At 39.4% G+C, this 20,005-nt stretch overlaps 1 protein-coding gene across 1 annotated transcript; it reads right to left on the reverse strand.

Moving 5' to 3' along the window:
* Positions 1 to 2,567: 2,567 nt before the first annotated feature.
* Positions 2,568 to 16,126, reverse strand: XKR9 (XK related 9). Its single transcript, XM_063450387.1, has 3 exons — positions 15,524 to 16,126; positions 12,509 to 12,714; positions 2,568 to 3,199 (listed from the first exon to the last, which is right to left on the reverse strand). The coding sequence occupies exons 1-3, from the start codon at positions 15,787 to 15,789 to the stop codon at positions 2,568 to 2,570; spliced, it is 1,104 nt and encodes a 367-aa protein (XP_063306457.1). The 5' UTR covers positions 15,790 to 16,126.
* Positions 16,127 to 20,005: the final 3,879 nt, after the last annotated feature.

The raw sequence follows: 20,005 nt of genomic DNA on the forward strand, positions 1-20,005 counted from the left end.
ATATTAGTTTTTAGCCCTATTGCAATAGTCTTACCATTGAACATTAAACATAAAGATTCTAACCTCGCTCTTTATTCTGCCCAGCTAAGTAGTCCATACTTCACGAGATTCAAAATATACTATAAAAGAAAGCCGGTTTTGACATTTTTTTTTGTTGGGAGGATTATTTTTTCATTACAACATCACTACAGTCAGGAAAGATAAATAAGCTAATTGCCCACCAATTACAAGTCAGGACGTAGGGAGAACGATCAATGCTACACAATCAATTAATAAAACACATGCATACACATAATTGTTGATTTTTTTTTCCCCCAAACTGGTCCCCAGACCTTAGATGCTGCACAAAGGAGAATGTATAAAAAAAAAGAGTAATATATTAAATATACATTATTTAAAAATATTTTTTCATTCAAATTATTAAAACTAAAGGGAGACTATAAGCATCAAAACAAATTTAGCTTAATGAACCAGTTTTAGTACATAGATCCCGGGGGTGGAACTAACGCAGATAGGGCCTCGGTGCAAGAAATTATTTTGCCTGCACCAACATATTCCACAGCGATGTAAGCATGTTTTTAATGGAGTATGTGTTTATGAAAATGAAGGTGTCTGTGTATAGTGTTGGTATTTGAATGTAGTTGTGTGTTAATATGAAACTGTTGTTGTAATTTAAAAGCGGTGATGTAAGTGTGTAGTGTGTTTGAATGCAGGTTGTGTTTGTGTGTAGTTTTGATGTTTGTATATAATGCTGGTGTTTTAATATAGGAGTGTGTTTGTATGTAGTGTTTGCATTTGACAGTAGGAGTATGCTCGTATGTAGTTTTGATGTTTGAATGCTGGGATGTATGCACATATACACATATGTGGCCACACACAGTGACACAGAAACACACTAACACAGAGATACATAAATGTACCCAAGCACACATAGATACAAACATATACCTATACAGATACATATACACAGATACAAACATATACCTTCACAGATACACACACACTGGCACACAGAGATACACACACACTGGCACACACACAGATACAAGCATATACCTACACAGGTGCATATACACACACTGGCACACATACAAACATATACCTACGCACACATACACACACACACACACACACAGATACACACACATAGACACAGACACATAAACATAGATACACACACATTCACACACAGATGCACATGTATACACACTGGCACACACTCAGATACATAAACATATCTACACATACACACACATATATACACTGGCACACAAATAGATACACACTGACACACACAGATAAACACACCTAAACATACACACAAACAAATTGCAATTTACATATTGCTACCCCCCTTGACCCTTGCTTCCATACATTTTGATTGGAGGGAAGTGACATCCTGGGGCTGGCTGCCGCTGATGAAAGTCCAAAGCTTTCTGCCTGCAGTGCTCTCCCTCCTCCCCTCTCTGTGCTGCTCTGTGTGCTCACAGCCAGCACGGTCTGTAGGCTGGCAAGAAGATGCTGCAGGGGCCCATCAGGCTCTTAAAGGGCTGCGGTGCCTAACGGGGCCCCTGTTTAGCAATAATACCCATCCGGTGACCCTTAGTGCATGTACCACCCGATGGGCCTTCATGGTGTGTGGGCCACGGTGCAGCCGCACCGATGGTAGTTTGGCCGTTGATAGATCCCTGCAGTCTCACTGCTCATTTCTCTGCCATTTAGGATTAAAATCACTTTTGTTTCTGTTTTTTGCAGCCTTAGCCACACCTCTCCTGGCTGTGACTGAAACAACCTGCATGAATACAAAATGGTTTTATTTTCAATCAGATATTAACTTACTTTAAATGTTTTTAATTGTAATCATTTTGGAGTATATTGCACTCTGAGATATTGTTACATTAATTAGGCAGTATTTAAGTCCTGGGGACCAGATTGTGAAAAAAAAAAATAACAATTAACAATTTTAGTTTCAGTACTCAGCTTGGCTATTATAACGGTTGCCAGTTTAGTAAAGTATTCTCTTAAAAGATTATTTATTTTTATATAAAGGGAAGAAACCTAAAATTGTTAAGACAGATTTACAAGGAAATAAAAATTACCTTCAGATACAAAACAAAATGCACAGGCTGTACATTTACTACTTTACAATGTAGCAGAGTGTCATTTCTTCAGTGTTGTCACATGGAAAGATATAATAAAATATTTACAAAAATGTGAGGGATGTACTCACTTTTGTGAGATACTGTACACAGAGAATTATTTGCAGGATAACTAGATTACTAAGGTCAAAAGGTTGAGGGACTGAAAGATTGCTGGTATCTTCCAAACCTGAATGCTCATTATTGATAAATAGACTTATTGTTGGTGGCATGTTTTTCAGTTTGTTCTGTACAATTGTACAGCACTGCAGAATATGTTGTCAATTTATAAATTACAATAATAATAATGATAACAACAACAGTAATAATAAGTAAAACTTAGAAATGAGTGTCACATCCCTGTAAAAACACATTCTAGTTTATTTAAACACCAACATTCTATTTAAAACAAAAATAAAAATACATTTGTTAAGGCATTATAAAACGTTTCATTCTGCTAACTTGCTCAGATGAGTCCCCATCAACTTTATCTCCCATGATTTCCTTAGCACATAGGGTTGGGTGAAAACACACATAGTAAAGGATTAACGAGATTATGCCTAATCCCAAGGAAAGAACAGTAGCAATGCTTAAAATAGTGAAAAGTAAAGTGCGCGTTAAGTTAGGTTTATAGTAGAAGCATAATATGAGAATCCCTGTGACGGTAAGCACCCTGACGAAATAGTAAATCGAGATTGGGATTTTAGTCTTTTGTCCTTTTACATTGAAAAAGGTAAAAATAAGTATAAATCCGATTATAATTCTATACAGGATTTCCATCTCCGAGGAACTGCAGAAGTCCGTTTTCTGCTTCAATGTCCAACACCAGCCTGCTACCCATAGCACAGTCATAAGAATAGCAAACAGGTAGGGTTTGCAGGAGAGGAGAAACACGATGCTCACTATCCACGAGGTCAGAGTGAAAAATTTGTACAGTACGTAAGTGACGGCAGGTAACCCAACATTCATTCCTTTTGTTCCCGGCAGAGATTTCCGTAAGCACATCTGGTAGTCGACAGTAGACCATGAAATACTGGATACTGACACCAAAATGGAGGCATCTGAAATAAACAAAACACAATGAACATGGGAATCTACACAAATCAATAACTGAAGACACAACAGACAAGGCACCCAAGATGAAAAGTTCAATCTAACTGGGCAACTGGGAATTATTTTGTGTGTTTGCAGATCAATGTTTTTTGTTGTAATTTGGAGTTGGGGGTGAACCACAGCATTATTATGTTTTCATTTCTAACATTAACAAACTGGAAAAATGTATACATAAGCACATCTTGTTTTTTCTCTTGTCCGTGCTGTCTCCATCCTCGTGCCCTGGTCACATATCTCAGTGTTGGGAGGGATGCCATCATTTTCAAGTTATAAGGACAATTACAAATAATAGAAAATAAAAACAAAATGGGCAGAAAACTTGTGATTTTAGCAGCCAGTCAAATTTGTAGAACCATGTATTTACTTAAAACAGCAATGTTGATAATTTGCCTAAATCACATCTGTAGTGGCAGTTAGGCTTAGGGCAACTAGAGTAGCTTCCTCATTGAGAAGTTTAGATTTTTGAAGGTCTTTATGTTTGGCATCGTCTTCATAGCATGACGACGACAGATGCAGTTAGTGCGTCTCATGGAGAGGATTCAATGCTTGCAACAGCAGATTGCGCTTGCGTCCTCGATGCTACTGAATTGGACAGAGATGACCACAAGTTATGTTCTCAGAGAAGGAAGAGTGACTGCACAGAGGAATTGTCCAGACACTAGATAACAGATTTCACATTCATCTGTGTTTTTTTTTTACTTTTGTTATTTTTTTAATAGGTGGGGGGTTGGCAAAAGTTTGTGGAAAATAAATCTAAATTACATTAACATAGACCATAAACAGTTAGTTTAGTTTTTTTTTCAATCTAACAATTTTTATTGTTTTTGTTTATTAGTTTGTTTGTTTTTTAATGGTGAACACACATTTGATTTATCTGCAAAGTATAGGATTGTTTTAACATGCTGGCGTAGAAAGTATTTTTTTGATTCTTCAAGGAGCCATTTGTTATGTAGGCTTTTCTTTTTTTTTTCATTTCAAAAATATTGTTTTGTTCAATTTTCATTTCTCATTCTATTTGTAGTTTATTAAACACAGTAAATTACATCTAACTTAAACAAAACAAATTGCCTCCAAATTGTTAGGCCAGTTTATTGCTGCAAATTCACCAGTTTTTTATGAGAACATCAATATAAATCTCAGTTCCATTAAAATATTTTTCATTTGTCTTGACATTGTCCTCCTGCCTTTACCAGTAAGAACATTATACAAAAAAATAAAAGGTAGAAAAGTAAACATATTTATTTGAAAATTTTTTGGTATTTTTTGCCTACAGTAAAAAATGTGTGTACATTACAAAGACGTCAGATAGGGTTACCACCTGGCACACACGTAGACAAATCATACACACAAAGACACATAGACACACATAGACAACAGCAGGTACACAATGTTATGCACACATTTAGAGAATGACACACTGCTATACACACTACTATTCTCACACTCATCCAGATAGTATACATACACGCTGCTACAAATACAGAATGCTACATGTACAGTTAGACAGACACACATAGTAAATAGTTTCCTGGTGATTTAAATATTATTTTTACTCTTTCAAATTTTTTTTTTTCTTATAGATGTTACTTAACATCAAGTGACATTGTGTCTTGTGATGTTATGTATATATTTATGTATAGTAAGGAATATATTATTGAACAGAAGTCCTTAAAGGGACTCTCCAGTGCCAGGAAAACATTTGTTTTCCTGGCACTGTAGGACCCTGCAGTGTCCCTTTCCCTCCCACCCCCCATCCCATGTCCCTTCAGTGACTTACCTGAGTCCAGAGCTTATGTCCCACGGCGCTGGGTCAGGCTCCGCCCACTCTCCTGGTCATGCAACTGGGCGCGCACGCGCATTACAACTACCCATTGGAAAGCCTTAATCAATGCTTTCCTATGTGGATTTCGGCGACGATGGAGGTCCTCATGCATAGAGTGAGGACGTTCAGCGTAGTTTAAAACACTTTTCGTGTTCTAGTTGCTGTCTGATAGACAGCCACTAGAGGAGGAGTTAACCCTGCAAGGTAATTATTGCAGTTTATAAAAACTGCAATAATTACACTTGCAGGCTTAAGGGTGGTGGAAGTTGCCACACAGACCACTCCATTGGGCAGAAGTGGTCTGGGTGCCTGGAGGGTCCCTGTAATCGTTTGCCTCCCTCATAGACATGTTTGGTCTTCTAACTGGAAAGAGTTATTTATTTGTATTTATGATGTACATTGTTTAGATACATTATATCTATTAGATATATACTATTTGTATATGTTTGGGGTTTTTTTTCCAAGTCCACAGATTGAATTAGATTATTGCTTTCTCTGATTGGATTGTACATGTATATTTTTTATATACATTTTCTTTTTGAGATATATTTTATGTCTTCAGTTCAACAAAGTATTGTGGAGACTACAATATTTCGATACATTGTTTGTTTGTCACTTTATTTATCCACTCAGATAGCTAATGGATTACTTATTACCATGTTTTAACTATTGATTACTTTCACTTAGGATCTATATGTTGTTCAGTCCGAGAAATGATGTACACTATATGAGACATTTAGGACCTCTATTAATAATATGTTTCTGGATCTATTACTATTTAGGTGTTATTAATTACTGAGAGATTACAATATTATTGGCCTTTTGCAATATATAATTTGTAAATTCATGTCACTTGTTCAGCACTATAACTTTAGCATTATGTGAACATTGTTTACCCACTGCACTTTACATTTCCGAGTTTATTTGCACATAGCGTGGGGACACGGCATTTTATGCACATATGCACAGATGCACTTACAAAAATCGAGGCATTGGTTATCTATTATGAGTTAATACCACATGGTTCACTTCAAACCTTTCTTATACCAGCCTCACAAACTTGACTAAATATGTATTTACATGCACTTTATATCATTGAATGATTATCCATTATGATCTTTTATCCTATTTTGTAAGATACCTCTTTTCACATTTGTCTTTTACACTTAGTGAATAATTGTAATACTTGTATTGGACACCGTGGTTGCTCACGTTCTATTTGTATACATATCACTATGCCAACAGGGTCCCAAGCACGGAACGGCATAAGATCCCGGTGGGAGGATCTATACGGCACGCAGGCGCACGGAGGGGTTTCGGATGCTCCAACACAAGTGATTTGGGTAATGTAGATCTGTTTGTTGCTATTTATTGCGGTTTAATTATTTTATTTGATATTATGTCCTGAAGAAAGTTTGTTTTACGAACTGAAACGTTGACACTTTTTTTAAATGAAATCTTTCTTCACTTGCTTCCTTGAGTGCTGGCTTTATACTGTTTGGTATATATATATATATATATATATATAAACGAAACCAAGGGGGCTGCACTCACCTGAACATGCATACATTATAGGGTGCTGTGGGGCCAATATATACAACATACAAAATACACAATCCAGCGCACTCGCTTATTCACTTAACAATGATTTCAAATCTCACAGATTGTAATCAACACCTAGGCAAAAAATAATGGGGGTTTAGTTACATTATGTGATCATATATTGTGTAATCCTGCGACAACATCAATGTACCCCATTCTTGGCAGGTCCTACTCTAAAAGCCTAATGCTTGCTCTTATGAGATCAGTCTACTTACTTGGGAACTACTTCCTCCTGGGACTCTCTGCAGGTCTAGGCTAAATAGGATACTGGAATGAGGCACCTGTGACAGGGAGGGGTGCAAAACTATTACAATCTGTGAGATTTGAAATCAGTGATTAGTGAATAAGCGAGTGCGCTGGATTCTGTATTTTGTATATTTTGGCCCCAGCAGCACCCTATAATGTATGCATGTTCAGGTGAGTGCAGCCCTCTTGGTTTCATTTATATATTTGGGAGTACAGGCAGGGGCGTACCTAGAGCATTTGGCACCCGGGGCGGGTCCTATTTTTGGCACCGCCCCCCTCCACCCCCCAACTTTAAAATGTAAAAAGCAACCACAATTTTTTTTTTTTTTTATGTATTTAGTATTAAGCAGTGTTTATGCTTTTAAATGTAAGCATGTTTTTGTATGGAGTATGTTTGAGTGAATGTAGGATGTGTGTCTGTATGTGGTGTTGGCGTTTGAATGCAGGCATGCATTTTTATGTAGTGTGGTTTTTGAAGGCAGTGGTGTGGTTATATATAATGGTGACGTTGAAATGCAGGGTTGTATTTGTGTGTAGTGTTGGCGAGATTCTGAGATGTATGCACATATACACATACACACACCTAAATACACACTGACACACATGCAGATACATAGACACATAGAAACAATATATAGGGGGTAAGATACCACAATCCAAACTGGGGGGGGGGCACTAAAACTTTTCACTAAGGGATGGGGTAATGTGCTGCCATTGGCAGCATGCAGTGCACGTTGGCATCAGTCAACAAATTTGCATATAATTCACATTAGCCACCCAGATTTCTTGTTCGTGGGCTAGCTGACTTCCTTAACGTCGATCTTTGTTTATCAGATAACTCCCTTATTTGCTATCCTTATGTGGGATTGACATATTTAGGGACACCAAATAAGGATAAGGGAGCTATCTGCTAAACAGAACCCTAATTTGGTATCTTTAAATATGGAAATCTCACATAAGGACACCAGTTTAGAGAATTATCAACTAAACAGCTAAAAGATGAATAAAAAAAAAAAAAAAACCTTTTCCTAATTTCAGTTGTTTAGTAGATAACGCCCTTATTGTTATCCTTATGTGGGATTGCAATATTTAAGGACACCAAATAAGGGAGCTATGTACCAAACACATACACATTTATATACACACACAATAACACAATAGGTGTATGTCTGTGTGTATATCTGTGATTGTGTGTGTATGTATATATATACACGTGTGTATGTATGTGATGTTTGCGTGTGTATATCTAATTATGTGTGTTTGTAATTGTATGTGTGTGGGTCTGTGATTGTGTATGTCTGTGTTTATGTGTGTGGTTGTGTGTGTATCTCTGTAGTTAAGTGTGTTGTGTGTGTATATATATATATATATATATATATACACACACACACACACACACACACACTTAACTACAGAGATACACACACACACACACACACACACTTAACTACAGAGATACACACACAACCACACACATAAACACATACATACACAATCACAGACCCACACACATACAATTACAAACACACATAATTAGATATACACACGCAAACATCACATACATGCACACATTTAATAATTAAGAGGTCCACCCAGCCTCCCTACCTTGCTCTGGGAGGGCTAGAGTGGATCCTCAGTCCCTGGTAGTCAGTGGTTGCTGCTGGGATCTCTGTGCTCTTCATGCGCACGTCCCTTGCACATCCTGTAATATGACGCCGATGCTTGGATGATGTTATGTGCCGACTCACTGCAGGGCGAAGACAGTCAGATACAGTCAGATGTACACAGTTATACGCATATACTGTCAAATACAGCCACATGCACACCGTACCAAACACATAGTCACTTGCACACTGTCAAACGCACAGCTGCAGGCAGACAGTAACACACACAGTTACAGACCGACAGTCCCACACACACAGCTACAGGCAGACAGTCACACACACACAGTCTCACACACACACAATTACAGGCAGACTGTAACATAGTTACAGGCAGCACACAGTCACACACACTCAGTGACATGCAGACAGTCCCAGGTAGACAATCACAGGCAGACATTCATACATACAGGCACAGGCAGACAGTCACACACACAGTCACCAAAAGTCAGTCTCATGCACAGTCACAGGCAGACAGTCACACTCAGTCCCAGTTAAACTGTCACAGGCAGACATTCACACACACAGGCACAGGCAGACAGTCACAGACGCAGTCACAGGTAGACAGCCACAGGCAGACATTCACACATAGTCACAGATAGCCACAGGCAGACATTCACACACAGTCACAGATAGCCACAGGCAGACATTCACACACAGTCACAGATAGTCACAGGCAGGCATTCACACACAGTTACAGATAGTCACAGGCAGACATTCACACACACAGTCACAGGTAGTCACAGGCAGACATTCACACACACAGTCACAGATAGTCACAGGCAGACATTCACACATACAGTCGCAGGCAGACATTCACACACATTCACAGACACAGGCAGACATTCACACACAGTGACAGACAGTCACAGGCAGACATTCACACACAGTCACAGGCAGACATTCACACACAGTCACAGACAGTCAAAGGCAGGGATTCACACACAGTCACAGATAGTCACAGGCAGACATTCACACACACAGTCACATATAGTCACAGGCAGACATTCACACACAGTCACAGATAGTCACAGGCAGTGGCGTACGTACCGCGGTCGCAGCTGCGACCGGGCCCGGCACTCCAGGGGGCCCGGCCGCCCTGCGGCCCCCCGCGACCGGGTAGCAGCTGCCATGCTTTGCGGCCCCGGCCCGCGCGGCAAACCGCCGGGGCCGCATGTTAAGGGGCCACCCGATGGACATGGATTGTAAGGGGGCCCGGTCTGCGCTGAGTGCTTTAAGAGCGCGACCGGACCCCTGTGATGAGATCATCACACGCTGGGAGGAAGTGACCGCACGTCACTCCTCCCAGCATACTGAGAGCCCGCGCGGAAGGAAACAGAAAGGAGGAGGGAGTCAGAGTGAGAACTCTGACTCCCATCAGGCTGAGCCACCACTGGACCCCAGGGAAATCACACATGGTAGGAAACATTTTGTGTCTCTGTATGTGTGTATGTATGTGTGTCTGTGTCTCTGTATGTGTGTATGTATGTGTGTCTGTCTCTCTGTGTGTGTGTATCCGTATGTATGTCTGTGTGTGTGTGTATGTGTGTCTGTCTGTGTGTGTGTGTGTATCCGTATGTATGTCTGTGACTCTGTGTTTGTATGTATGTGTGTGTCTCTGTGTGTATGTTTGTCTGTGTCTTTGTCTCTGTATGTGTGTGTATGTGTTTATGTATGTTTGTGTCTGTGTCTCTGTATGTGTGTATGATTGTATGTCTGTGTCTCTGTATGTGTGTATGTGTGTGTCTCTGTATGTGTGTATGTGTGTGTGTGTCTCTGTATGTGTGTATGTGTGTGTGTCTCTGTATGTGTGTATGTGTGTGTCTCTGTATGTGTGTATGTGTGTGTGTGTCTCTGTATGTGTGTATGTGTGTGTGTCTCTGTATGTGTGTATCTGTCTCTGTATGTGTGTATCTGTATGTATGGCTGTGTATGCATGTGTGTATCTGTGTCTCTGTATGTATGTGTCTGCATGTGTGTATGTATGTGTCTGTCGGGGGTGTGTGTGTGTGTGTGTATCCGTATGTATGTCTGTGACTCTGTGTTTGTATGTATGTGTGTGTCTCTGTGTGTGTTTGTCTGTGTCTTTGTCTCTGTATGTGTGTGTGTATGTGTTTATGTATGTTTGTGTCTGTGTCTCTGTATGTGTGTATGATTGTATGTGTGTATCTCTGTATGTGTGTATGTGTGTATGTGTGTGTCTGTCTCTGTATGTGTGTATCTGTATGTATGGCTGTGTATGTATGTGTGTGTCTGTGTCTCTGTATGTATGTGTCTGCATGTGTGTATGTATGTGTCTGTCGGGTGTGTGTGAATGTGTTTGTGTCTGTATGTATGTGTCGGAGGGGAAGGACCCACAGTCAGGGGGGAGAGGGTCAGGGTAGGGGGGGGCACGGATCAGATTCGCCACTGGTCACAGGCAGACATTCACACACAGTCACAGACAATCAAAGGCAGGGATTCACACACACAGACAGTCACAAGCAGTTTCACACACACAGTCACAGACAGTCAAAGGCAGGGATTCACACACACAGTCACAAGCAGTTTCACACACACACACACACTCTCTCTCTCTCTTACTTACTGGTGGAGGAGTCCAGTCAGTGAGTCCCTGGTGTGTTGGAGTTGGGGAAACAGGGCCTCCTTCCTGCTTCCCCTCAGTGTGCTGCAATGAAAGGCAGCAAATGGAGGCTGGCTGTAGCTCCGCCCCCGCATCCGGTTTGGCTCCGCCCCCATTTCTCCGTGCAGTACACTGTACTGCTGAATTCTCAGCCCCTGCGTGTGTGAGCTGTGTGGCTCCTGGCGCCCTGTGCAGCCACACAGCTCACAGAGTCACAAGCCCTGGAGGCACCCCCTTACCTGGAGGCACCCCCCTAACTGGTGGCACCCGGGGCGGACCGCACCCCCCGCCCCCCTCTTAGTACGCCACTGAGTACAGGCCAACTCCTGGGTTTTGCACCCCTCCCTGTCACAGGTGCCTCATTCCAGGATCCTATTTAGCCTTTACTTGCAGAGAGTCCCAGGAGGAAGTAGTTCCCAAGTAAGTGGATTGATCTCATAAGAGCTCTCGTGTGGCAGGCTTATGCAATATATGCAGCTAAACCCCCATTATATTTTGACCAGGTGAGGTGTTTTTAAATAAAACTATTACAAACTGTGAGATATTATTGTGAGACATTGTTTAGTGAATAAGCGAGTGCGCTGGATTGCGTATTTTCTATGGTGTGTGTGTGTATATATATATATATATATATAATTAATTATGCTAATTAGTATGGGCGGTATTTTTTCCCAAAAATGTGGTAACCTTATTAACTGATAGATAATTACATGATTTTTTTTCCACTTATTATTATTATTATTATTATTGGTATTTATATAGCGCCAACTAATTCCGCAGCACTTATCTGCATGGGTATATTCTTTTCTCATTTATTAATCTGTGTTGAAGACCTGACTCTTGTGTCAAGCCACTGTCCCACACATACTCTACCCTAGTATTCACAGCAGAAAGGCATACCTTAGAAGCCTTCCTATTATGAATAAACCTGTCTACTTTCATTGTCAACATTCTCTGATAGTTCTATATGGTCTGGTTGCTAGGAGTAGCTACAAAACAGGAGGTAACCTGTAATGAAATAATAGGATATAATAATAATAATAATAATAATAATAATAATAATAATAATAATAATAATAATAATAAACACTAGTTGGCAAACCGATTCAATCATTTCATAATTTTTGCTGCCTTTTCATACTAGATGGATGTGTATTTATCCTCTTAAGGAACAATGATATATGAAACTGAAAAAGAATCGATTAAAAATAAAAGTCTTATATAATCTCACAACAATAAAAATGTCAAATATGTTTAAGAAGATTAAACATCAGGAAGGAATCATAGATATCTGTCCACATACATTGAACAATACTTATCCGGCCATGCTCCATCAGGATGTAAATCTGAAGAATTAGCTGGGGAACGCTCTCTAGGTAAGTTTTAAATACACGTAGCATGCTCAGATCTGTCATGGCTTCCACAGCTATTTTCTTCTTAGTTGTAGAATCATTTGTTTTCTGTTTGGATAATGTTGCCAGATATCCATACTTCAATGCATACCAGTACCTAAAGAATAAAATATATACATTATCTAAAAATATTATATTAAGGGTTGGAATCCGGATTATATTTCCTATGTTACCTAGACAGATACGTTATGTGGATTTATCTCTACATTTAAGGCATGTGATAGACATAATCAAACTTTACTCACAAATTATAATAGTTACTGTAAATACACAGAGATATTTATACTGTCATATATATTGAAAATTAATAATAATTTAAAAAAAAAACATTTCTTCAGTAAAAATCTCAAGAAAGTCAAACATAATTTAACTACTATATTTGAATATTACAATTTATAAATGATGGTGTAGATGTGGAAGAATCTAAGAATTTACATACTTCAATGTGGACATGAACAAAATGTGCCTATATTATTATATTTTCCTTAGTTGCCTTATCATAGGAGTCTAAGCAAAACTGTTTTTTTTTAAAATGTACTCACTAAAGAGTAAGTTGTGGAAAGCTAAATAACCAACTCTCAATGTTTAGAGTAAAAAGAGAGGCGTAACTAGAAACCACGGGCCCCGGTGTGAAAATTGGCCTGGGGCTCCCCGTGTGTCTCATTCTGCCCCCCTCAGCCCCTTCATGTGTCTCATTTCCCCCCTGAGTCCCTCCATGTCTCTCACCCACCAGCCCCTCCATGTGTCTCACTGGGAGCACTTCCTTTGAGATAGTATTCCGCTCAGTCGCACTACATGCAGTCACCCAGCTACTGCGCACCCTGGGCTGGTGCGGTTGTGCACCGGCCCTGGAGTTATTTCGGCCCACCGGTCACAGGGGTTGACAGCACAACTTTGATCCCTGGAGTGACGGGCCTGTTCGCAGCTGCAACCCCCGTTCGCAGCTGCAACCCCTCCGTGGTAGTTATGCCACTGAGTAAAGAATTGTTGAGATGGAATAAAATTACTAAGTCAACTTACCTGAAAATGACAAATTTTCATAATTTTACAATGTATTTAACCACAGTTCTTTGCTTACTGAACAGATTTCTGTGCTTGCTGTTGACGCCCATTTAACTTAATTTTGGCACCAAGCAAAGAAGCAGGACATTAAGCAGGACATTAACAACTTTGGCTTAATGCAACAGTTTTTGTGTATAGATCATGGCCCTGCAGTCTCACTGCTCAATTCTATGCCATTTAGGAGTTAAATCACTTTGTTTATGCACCCTAGTCACACCTCCCTGCATGTGACTTGCACAGCCTTCATAAACACTTCCTGTAAAGAGTCTTCTAATGTTTATACTTCCTTTATTGCAAATTCTGTATAATTTAGAATTTCTTGCACTGTTAATAGCTTGCAGGACCCTGCAGGAGCCTCCTGTGTGTGATTAAAGTTTTAAATTTAAAGCGCAGGACATAAAAACTTTTAAAGTAAGTTACATGTGACTGAAAGTGAAACCATTTTTTCATGCATGCTGTGTGAGTCACAGCCGGGGGAGATCTGGCCAGGGCTGCATGTACAGAAACAAACGTGATTTAACTCTTAAATGGCAGTGAATTGAGTAGTGAAACTTCAGAGGCATGATGTCTAGACCAAAACTGCTTAATTAAACTAAAGTTGTTTTGGTGACTAATGTGTCCCTTTAAAGTGCCAATTTCATGAGAAAAGCTGCACTTTTATAAAAAATACAAAATTAAAATGAAAAAAACTTTAATTGCAGCTTTCTTGTGTCAGACAGCCGGTTGAGTTTCCTGCTGTCTTGCTTTGGATGCCAGTTCATAGGAGCAATGGGGGATTTGCATAGAGAAGTATTTGATTCTGTGCTTCTCTGTGAGAAGCATTCTATTGGCAGAACACTGCAACTGTCGCTCATGCTCCTTATGTCTCCAAAGTTTTTTATGAGGATTATTTGACTGGCACAGAGATTAACAGTAGTGAATGATGATCTCTCAGGTGTAGTCAGGAGCTGCAGTGGAAAGATAGTCTCTCCGCTGAAAAAAAATAAGTTTAAAAAAAATAAAAATTAAAGTAAAGCAGTGGTGGGCCCTAAATCTACCCAAAAAGGAACACTCCAATGTTAAATTGATACATTTGTTTTTAACTTTGGAGTGGTACTTTAAAGAATTAGCCTCTATACTACTCTCCATTCCATTCATCCTCAGTTTTTGAAAATTATGTAAATGTGCCATAATGGCATAAAGAAAACTAACATTGGCTTTTAGTTACCTAAAGAGTTAATCCAACTACAATGGCCACTTGTGCTTTTATAAGTGGTCATGGCAGTAGAAGTCTATATGTGCAGTGTTTCTGCTTAAAACCCTATATAATTGATATATTTACTTATGAAACATATAAAATTAAGTCCTGTGCTCAAACGCCCACTACTCCTGCTAATTATGCTACAAATGTAAACAATTTCTAATGAGACAAAGAGGGGTATCTTTCTAAACCCTACACACTTATTTACCCTTAATAGGAAACACATACAAAAACAATTACAAACATACAAAATTTAGCTCTGCGCTCAAGCACCCACTTCTCCTGGGCGACAGCAATGACTATAGTACACATCAGCCCCAATAAAATAAAAAACAAAGAAACAAGTTACTTGATGTGGCAGGTCAGCTTACACTTAAATGGCCATTGCAAGAGCAAACACTTTTAAATAAATATACAAACCAAAATAAAGGAAATGTTGAAATGTATGTAATAAACTTTTATCAAATTATTTTAAACCTGGTCAGATTGCATCGTTGGGCACACCTCTCAGCTAGAAGGGCTTTTTCAGCCACCCCTAGCCCCCCACCTCTACTCTCCTTGTGAATTCCTTAAACCAGCAGTGATCACATTATCATGAACTTACCGAACGAATATTCCTGATAGGAAGAGATGAACAACAAGTATCCATGTTAATTTCCTGCTGTCTTTCTCAACATCCTTAAACCATGTGTAGCTAAACACCTGAACTATTATTGCACCGACAATAATGAAAAAAATTGTTAATAAACCATAAAGATGAAGTTCTTGCTGAAAATATTTTATCGCTATCCATAGATCTACTCCAACGTCAAACAAAAAGGTAAAAATCCCCATTCCTGTCATGCAGAAATTCCATCTTGTAAAACTCATCCTTTGGTGATTTTGTCTCCTGATTATTGTGTTTTAAATTAATTTATGCTCTTCATATTTATATATTAATCCTCGTATTGTATGGAATTATATTGATTACAGTCAGCAGTCTTCATGTCTTGACATATGCAGCTCCATGTTTGATTCAGATTCCATAGTTCATGTAAAATAATTTGCATATGTCTTTGCAAAAATGTAAAATCATGTTTTCCTCTGACTAACCAGTTCCTCTGGCAACCAATAAAAAAAATATACGTGGGAAAGTCATGATAAATACTTCAAAATTGTCCATATGAGGTCTTTTTAGCACCATTTGGCTCTACAGCCATTTTGAAATGAACCTGAAATATATAAAGGAAATAGTGTTGGTTAAATAACCTTTGCCAGGGTTTCCTTCTCTAAATGGTAGCCAATGTCCTTTCTCCCACATTCCACAACCATTTTTGTAGGTTAAACTTTACAGCAGCATTATAGCAGCCAAGGAGGAGGCGGGGAATGAAGTCATTAAGCATTAAGTACTTCTTGCTGTAAAAACTCACAATAACCAGCTTAGTTACTGTATGTGAACATTATGCTAGCATAAGATATCTTATATTCTTGATACATTCCCAGTTGTATTCCTACTAATTAAATTCATTACAAATACCCTTAAGCTGTGTATTGGTCCATTTATATACTTACACAATTTTGTTATACCTACAGTTTGTAAGAAAAAAAAAAGTACTTCCGCTTTTATGCAAATATTTCAGAACTAAATATAGCAAGAGAAACATTACCATGTAGACTCTGAAACATTTCAATCCTCTGATATTTATCTGAAGGATAAAAATTTATTGGAAAAATTAACATAGAATAGATTGACTTTTTTTTTTTTTTTTAAATATTTATATACCTCATCATCAAATCATAAAATGGCCATTGTGTTAGGTAGGCATCCCATGTTTATTTTACATGTATGTTAACTTTTAAATAGGAAAAAAAGGGAAGTGGGAGGATAATCACTGTATGGTAACCCCAGCTCTTATTTGGGGATTACAACTCACAGGAAGTTCAGCTCAAAGAAACTATAAATATACATATAACGTGAAGTCCACCAAGATTCGTATGTTGCTGAACCTTAAAATAATGAAATAACTTTTCATTAAAGGAACACTGCAGACACATAAAGCAAGTCAGCTTGCTAGAGTCTGTCATATTTGTGACGGTTTATAAAAGTGCAGATTCCAAAATAAATCAGCACTTTTATAACTGGTGGACAGAAGCCACTAAGAGCCGTAGACCCCTGTATTGAAAGCATTCCTGTACCTGAAGAATGGCAATGTTCTCAGCTGCACATTGAGATGAAGGGGTGTGCCTTTAGTTTTCCTTTAAATTGTTAAAAAGATATATAACAACATTTGCAGTGGAGTGTTCCTTTAAGGTTCTGAGATCAAGGGGAAAAAAACTTGTCGAGTATCAGAATGTTGTATGGAAGAACATACAATAAGATTATTTGCATACCAGAGAAGACTACAAACTAATAGACCATGAAGAGAAAATATGTACCTGCAGGGTTTTTCCCTGAAGACTAAATATCAACTGATGTGTTAGCCCAACTCGAGTTAGTCTTATGAAGTTTTCCTCAATAAAAGGTTCCTTTACATTGGTCACTACAGCTCATGGCAGTCGTATCTAACTGATTCATCAGTGGATGTAGCAAAAGATGTGAAATGCAAACCTACATAGCACAAACTAATGGAGACTGCAGAGGTTTCACAAAACTGAGCTTATACCAGCACTGTCATGCCAAACTTACCTTTTCCCAATCACTTCCTCATCTCTTCCTCTCGTCTTTCATATTTAAATTTTTCAGCAATTTCTGACTAAAAATAGAAGACAAAGTATGGACTACTTTTTCTTGTGTATATTTCCTACTGTTAACTTTTTTTGACACAAGGAGGAGTAAGCTGAACTTCCTGTGTCCCAAAAAGTTTTACCACAATACTCTCCCCTCCTCCATGTTCTCGTGTTGCCTCCATTCCAACTTCCGCTAAGGGGGGACAACAGGTCTCAACCATTATCACATAAGGCCCCCACCAGTGCTAATGGATGAGGACTGGGGGCGGACACTAGGTCCCCCCGTTAATTATTTTAATAGGTGCCCCAACTTGGGGGCATGGGGAACCTGTGCCTGGTGCTTGGTCCACCTTTATTGGATTTAGGGCGGAGAGGGGCTTATTTTACAATGGTGAAAACAGTAAGCAGTCTCGGGCCTTATTTAATAATACTAAGTAATTTCAGCTATTTAATAGATAGCTCCCACTGATGACATTCTGTTCGGACGAAATTCAGTAATTTTGCAGGCGCCCAAGTGTACATGACAGGACGTTTGGAAATGGCGAAACGATGCAACACAAGAATACAGAGGAGAAGTTAGTATTGAAGGAAAACTTTCTTTGAAACAGGAAGTTCCGTTTACTTAAGCGCCTTGATTTAAAAAAAAAGTCAAGCTCAGGAAATATACACAAGGCAAAGTAGTCCCTACATTGTCTTGTGTTATTAGTTAGAAATAGCTGGGAAATGAAAAGAAGAAAGACAGAGTAGGAACGAGGAATAGAAGGGGAAGCCATTGGGAAAAGGTAAGTTTGGCATGACAGTGCCGCTTTTGCTTGAGGCTACATGACCTCACTAATGCTACCCGGAACATTCATCCTATATTCTTTACAGAAAATTTAAAAAAAAATACTGAATTGATCGTAACAGTAGTAGAAAACAGCTTTAACTATTTTTTTATAACTGCCATATATACATATTTTCCATATATCACTCACAAATTGGAGTTATATATAGCACCGTATCAATCTTACCACTGGTTAACCTTTTTTGACTTGAGTAATGTACAAGCCATTAGCTTGATAACCTATTGTTCAATTGCAATATAATGTAACAGTCTACATAACCCATTCACATACCCCCCCATTATTTCAAATTGACAAAAAGGAGCACTTCAATTTTAGGGGTGTATGAGAGAGATGTGAGTGGGGATATGGCCAGGGGCGGGACTCTTCTAAAAAATTTCATGTGACCTTACTAATAAGAATGTATGCAACAAAAATGCAATTTATAACAAGAATAATGTATCTTATTTACACAGATTGTACATATTTATCGTAGTATAAAAACATATAGCCATGGCTCCACCGCGGGCTACGGACCAGGGATGTATTTACCACAAGGCAAACAAGGCATTTGCCTAGGGCGGCACTTTCATGGGGGGCGCCAAAAAATGCCACCCCAAGCTCCCAGACAAATGCCTTGTTTGCCTCGTGTTCTGGGGCTGTCCACCTTACTGTGAGTGTAGCTGTCAGTGTGTGTCTGTGAGTGAGAATGGGTGTGCCTGTGAGTGTGTGTCAGTGTGTGTATGTAATTTTATGTGTATCTGGAAGTGTGTGCCTGTCAGTGAGTGGGTGTGTCAGTGTGTGTCTGTCAGTGAAAGTGTGTGTTGGTTAAACAGTGTGTGCCAATGACTGTATGTGTGCCAATGACTGTATCTGTCAGTGAGTGTATATCAGTGCATGTATCAATGACGGCATGTGTCTGTCAGTCAAAAAAATGGCCTTGACACGAATTGGGGAAGGGGGGCAAACTTAGATTTTGGGGGTGCCCGAATTTAGTCATGCCTATGGCAGCACAAATCCAAAATACACCACTGCTACGGACGGGTCGGCACTGATGTACATGGAGGCGCTGAGCTTTCCCCATAGAGATGCATTAAGTCAATGCATCTCAATAAGGAAAAGCTGATTGGGGCAGTGCAGCGTTTTGCCATGCATGCGCTCAGGGCCCGTGCAAGGATTTTTGGGTACACAGGTGAAGATGATTCCCCCCCCCCAAAAAAAACATCTTCACCTGTGTGTCTCTTAACCCCCTTTTGTGACTTATCATCTCTTTTAAATGTCTTACCCCGCTTAGTGTATTTTATTAAAAGCTCCTGCACCGCGGTCCTCTCTGCCCGGCCAGTCTACTCTGAGTGACTGGTAGGAGGGAGCGCTGTGTGGTCACTCTAATCTCTATCTTATGGACGTGCCGGCCCTGCATGCGCTATGGGAAAGTATTGGATTGGCTGAGATTTTCAAATTTGATGATCTCAGTCAAGGGAGCAAAGCAGGGAGATGGCCAGCCGCGACCGGACCCACGCTGCACTGGTAAAATCCCCTTTTTAACCGGAGGTAAGTGG

This window comes from Pelobates fuscus, chromosome 4, assembly GCF_036172605.1.
Source record: "Pelobates fuscus isolate aPelFus1 chromosome 4, aPelFus1.pri, whole genome shotgun sequence".
Classification (NCBI taxonomy): Eukaryota; Metazoa; Chordata; class Amphibia; order Anura; family Pelobatidae; genus Pelobates; species Pelobates fuscus.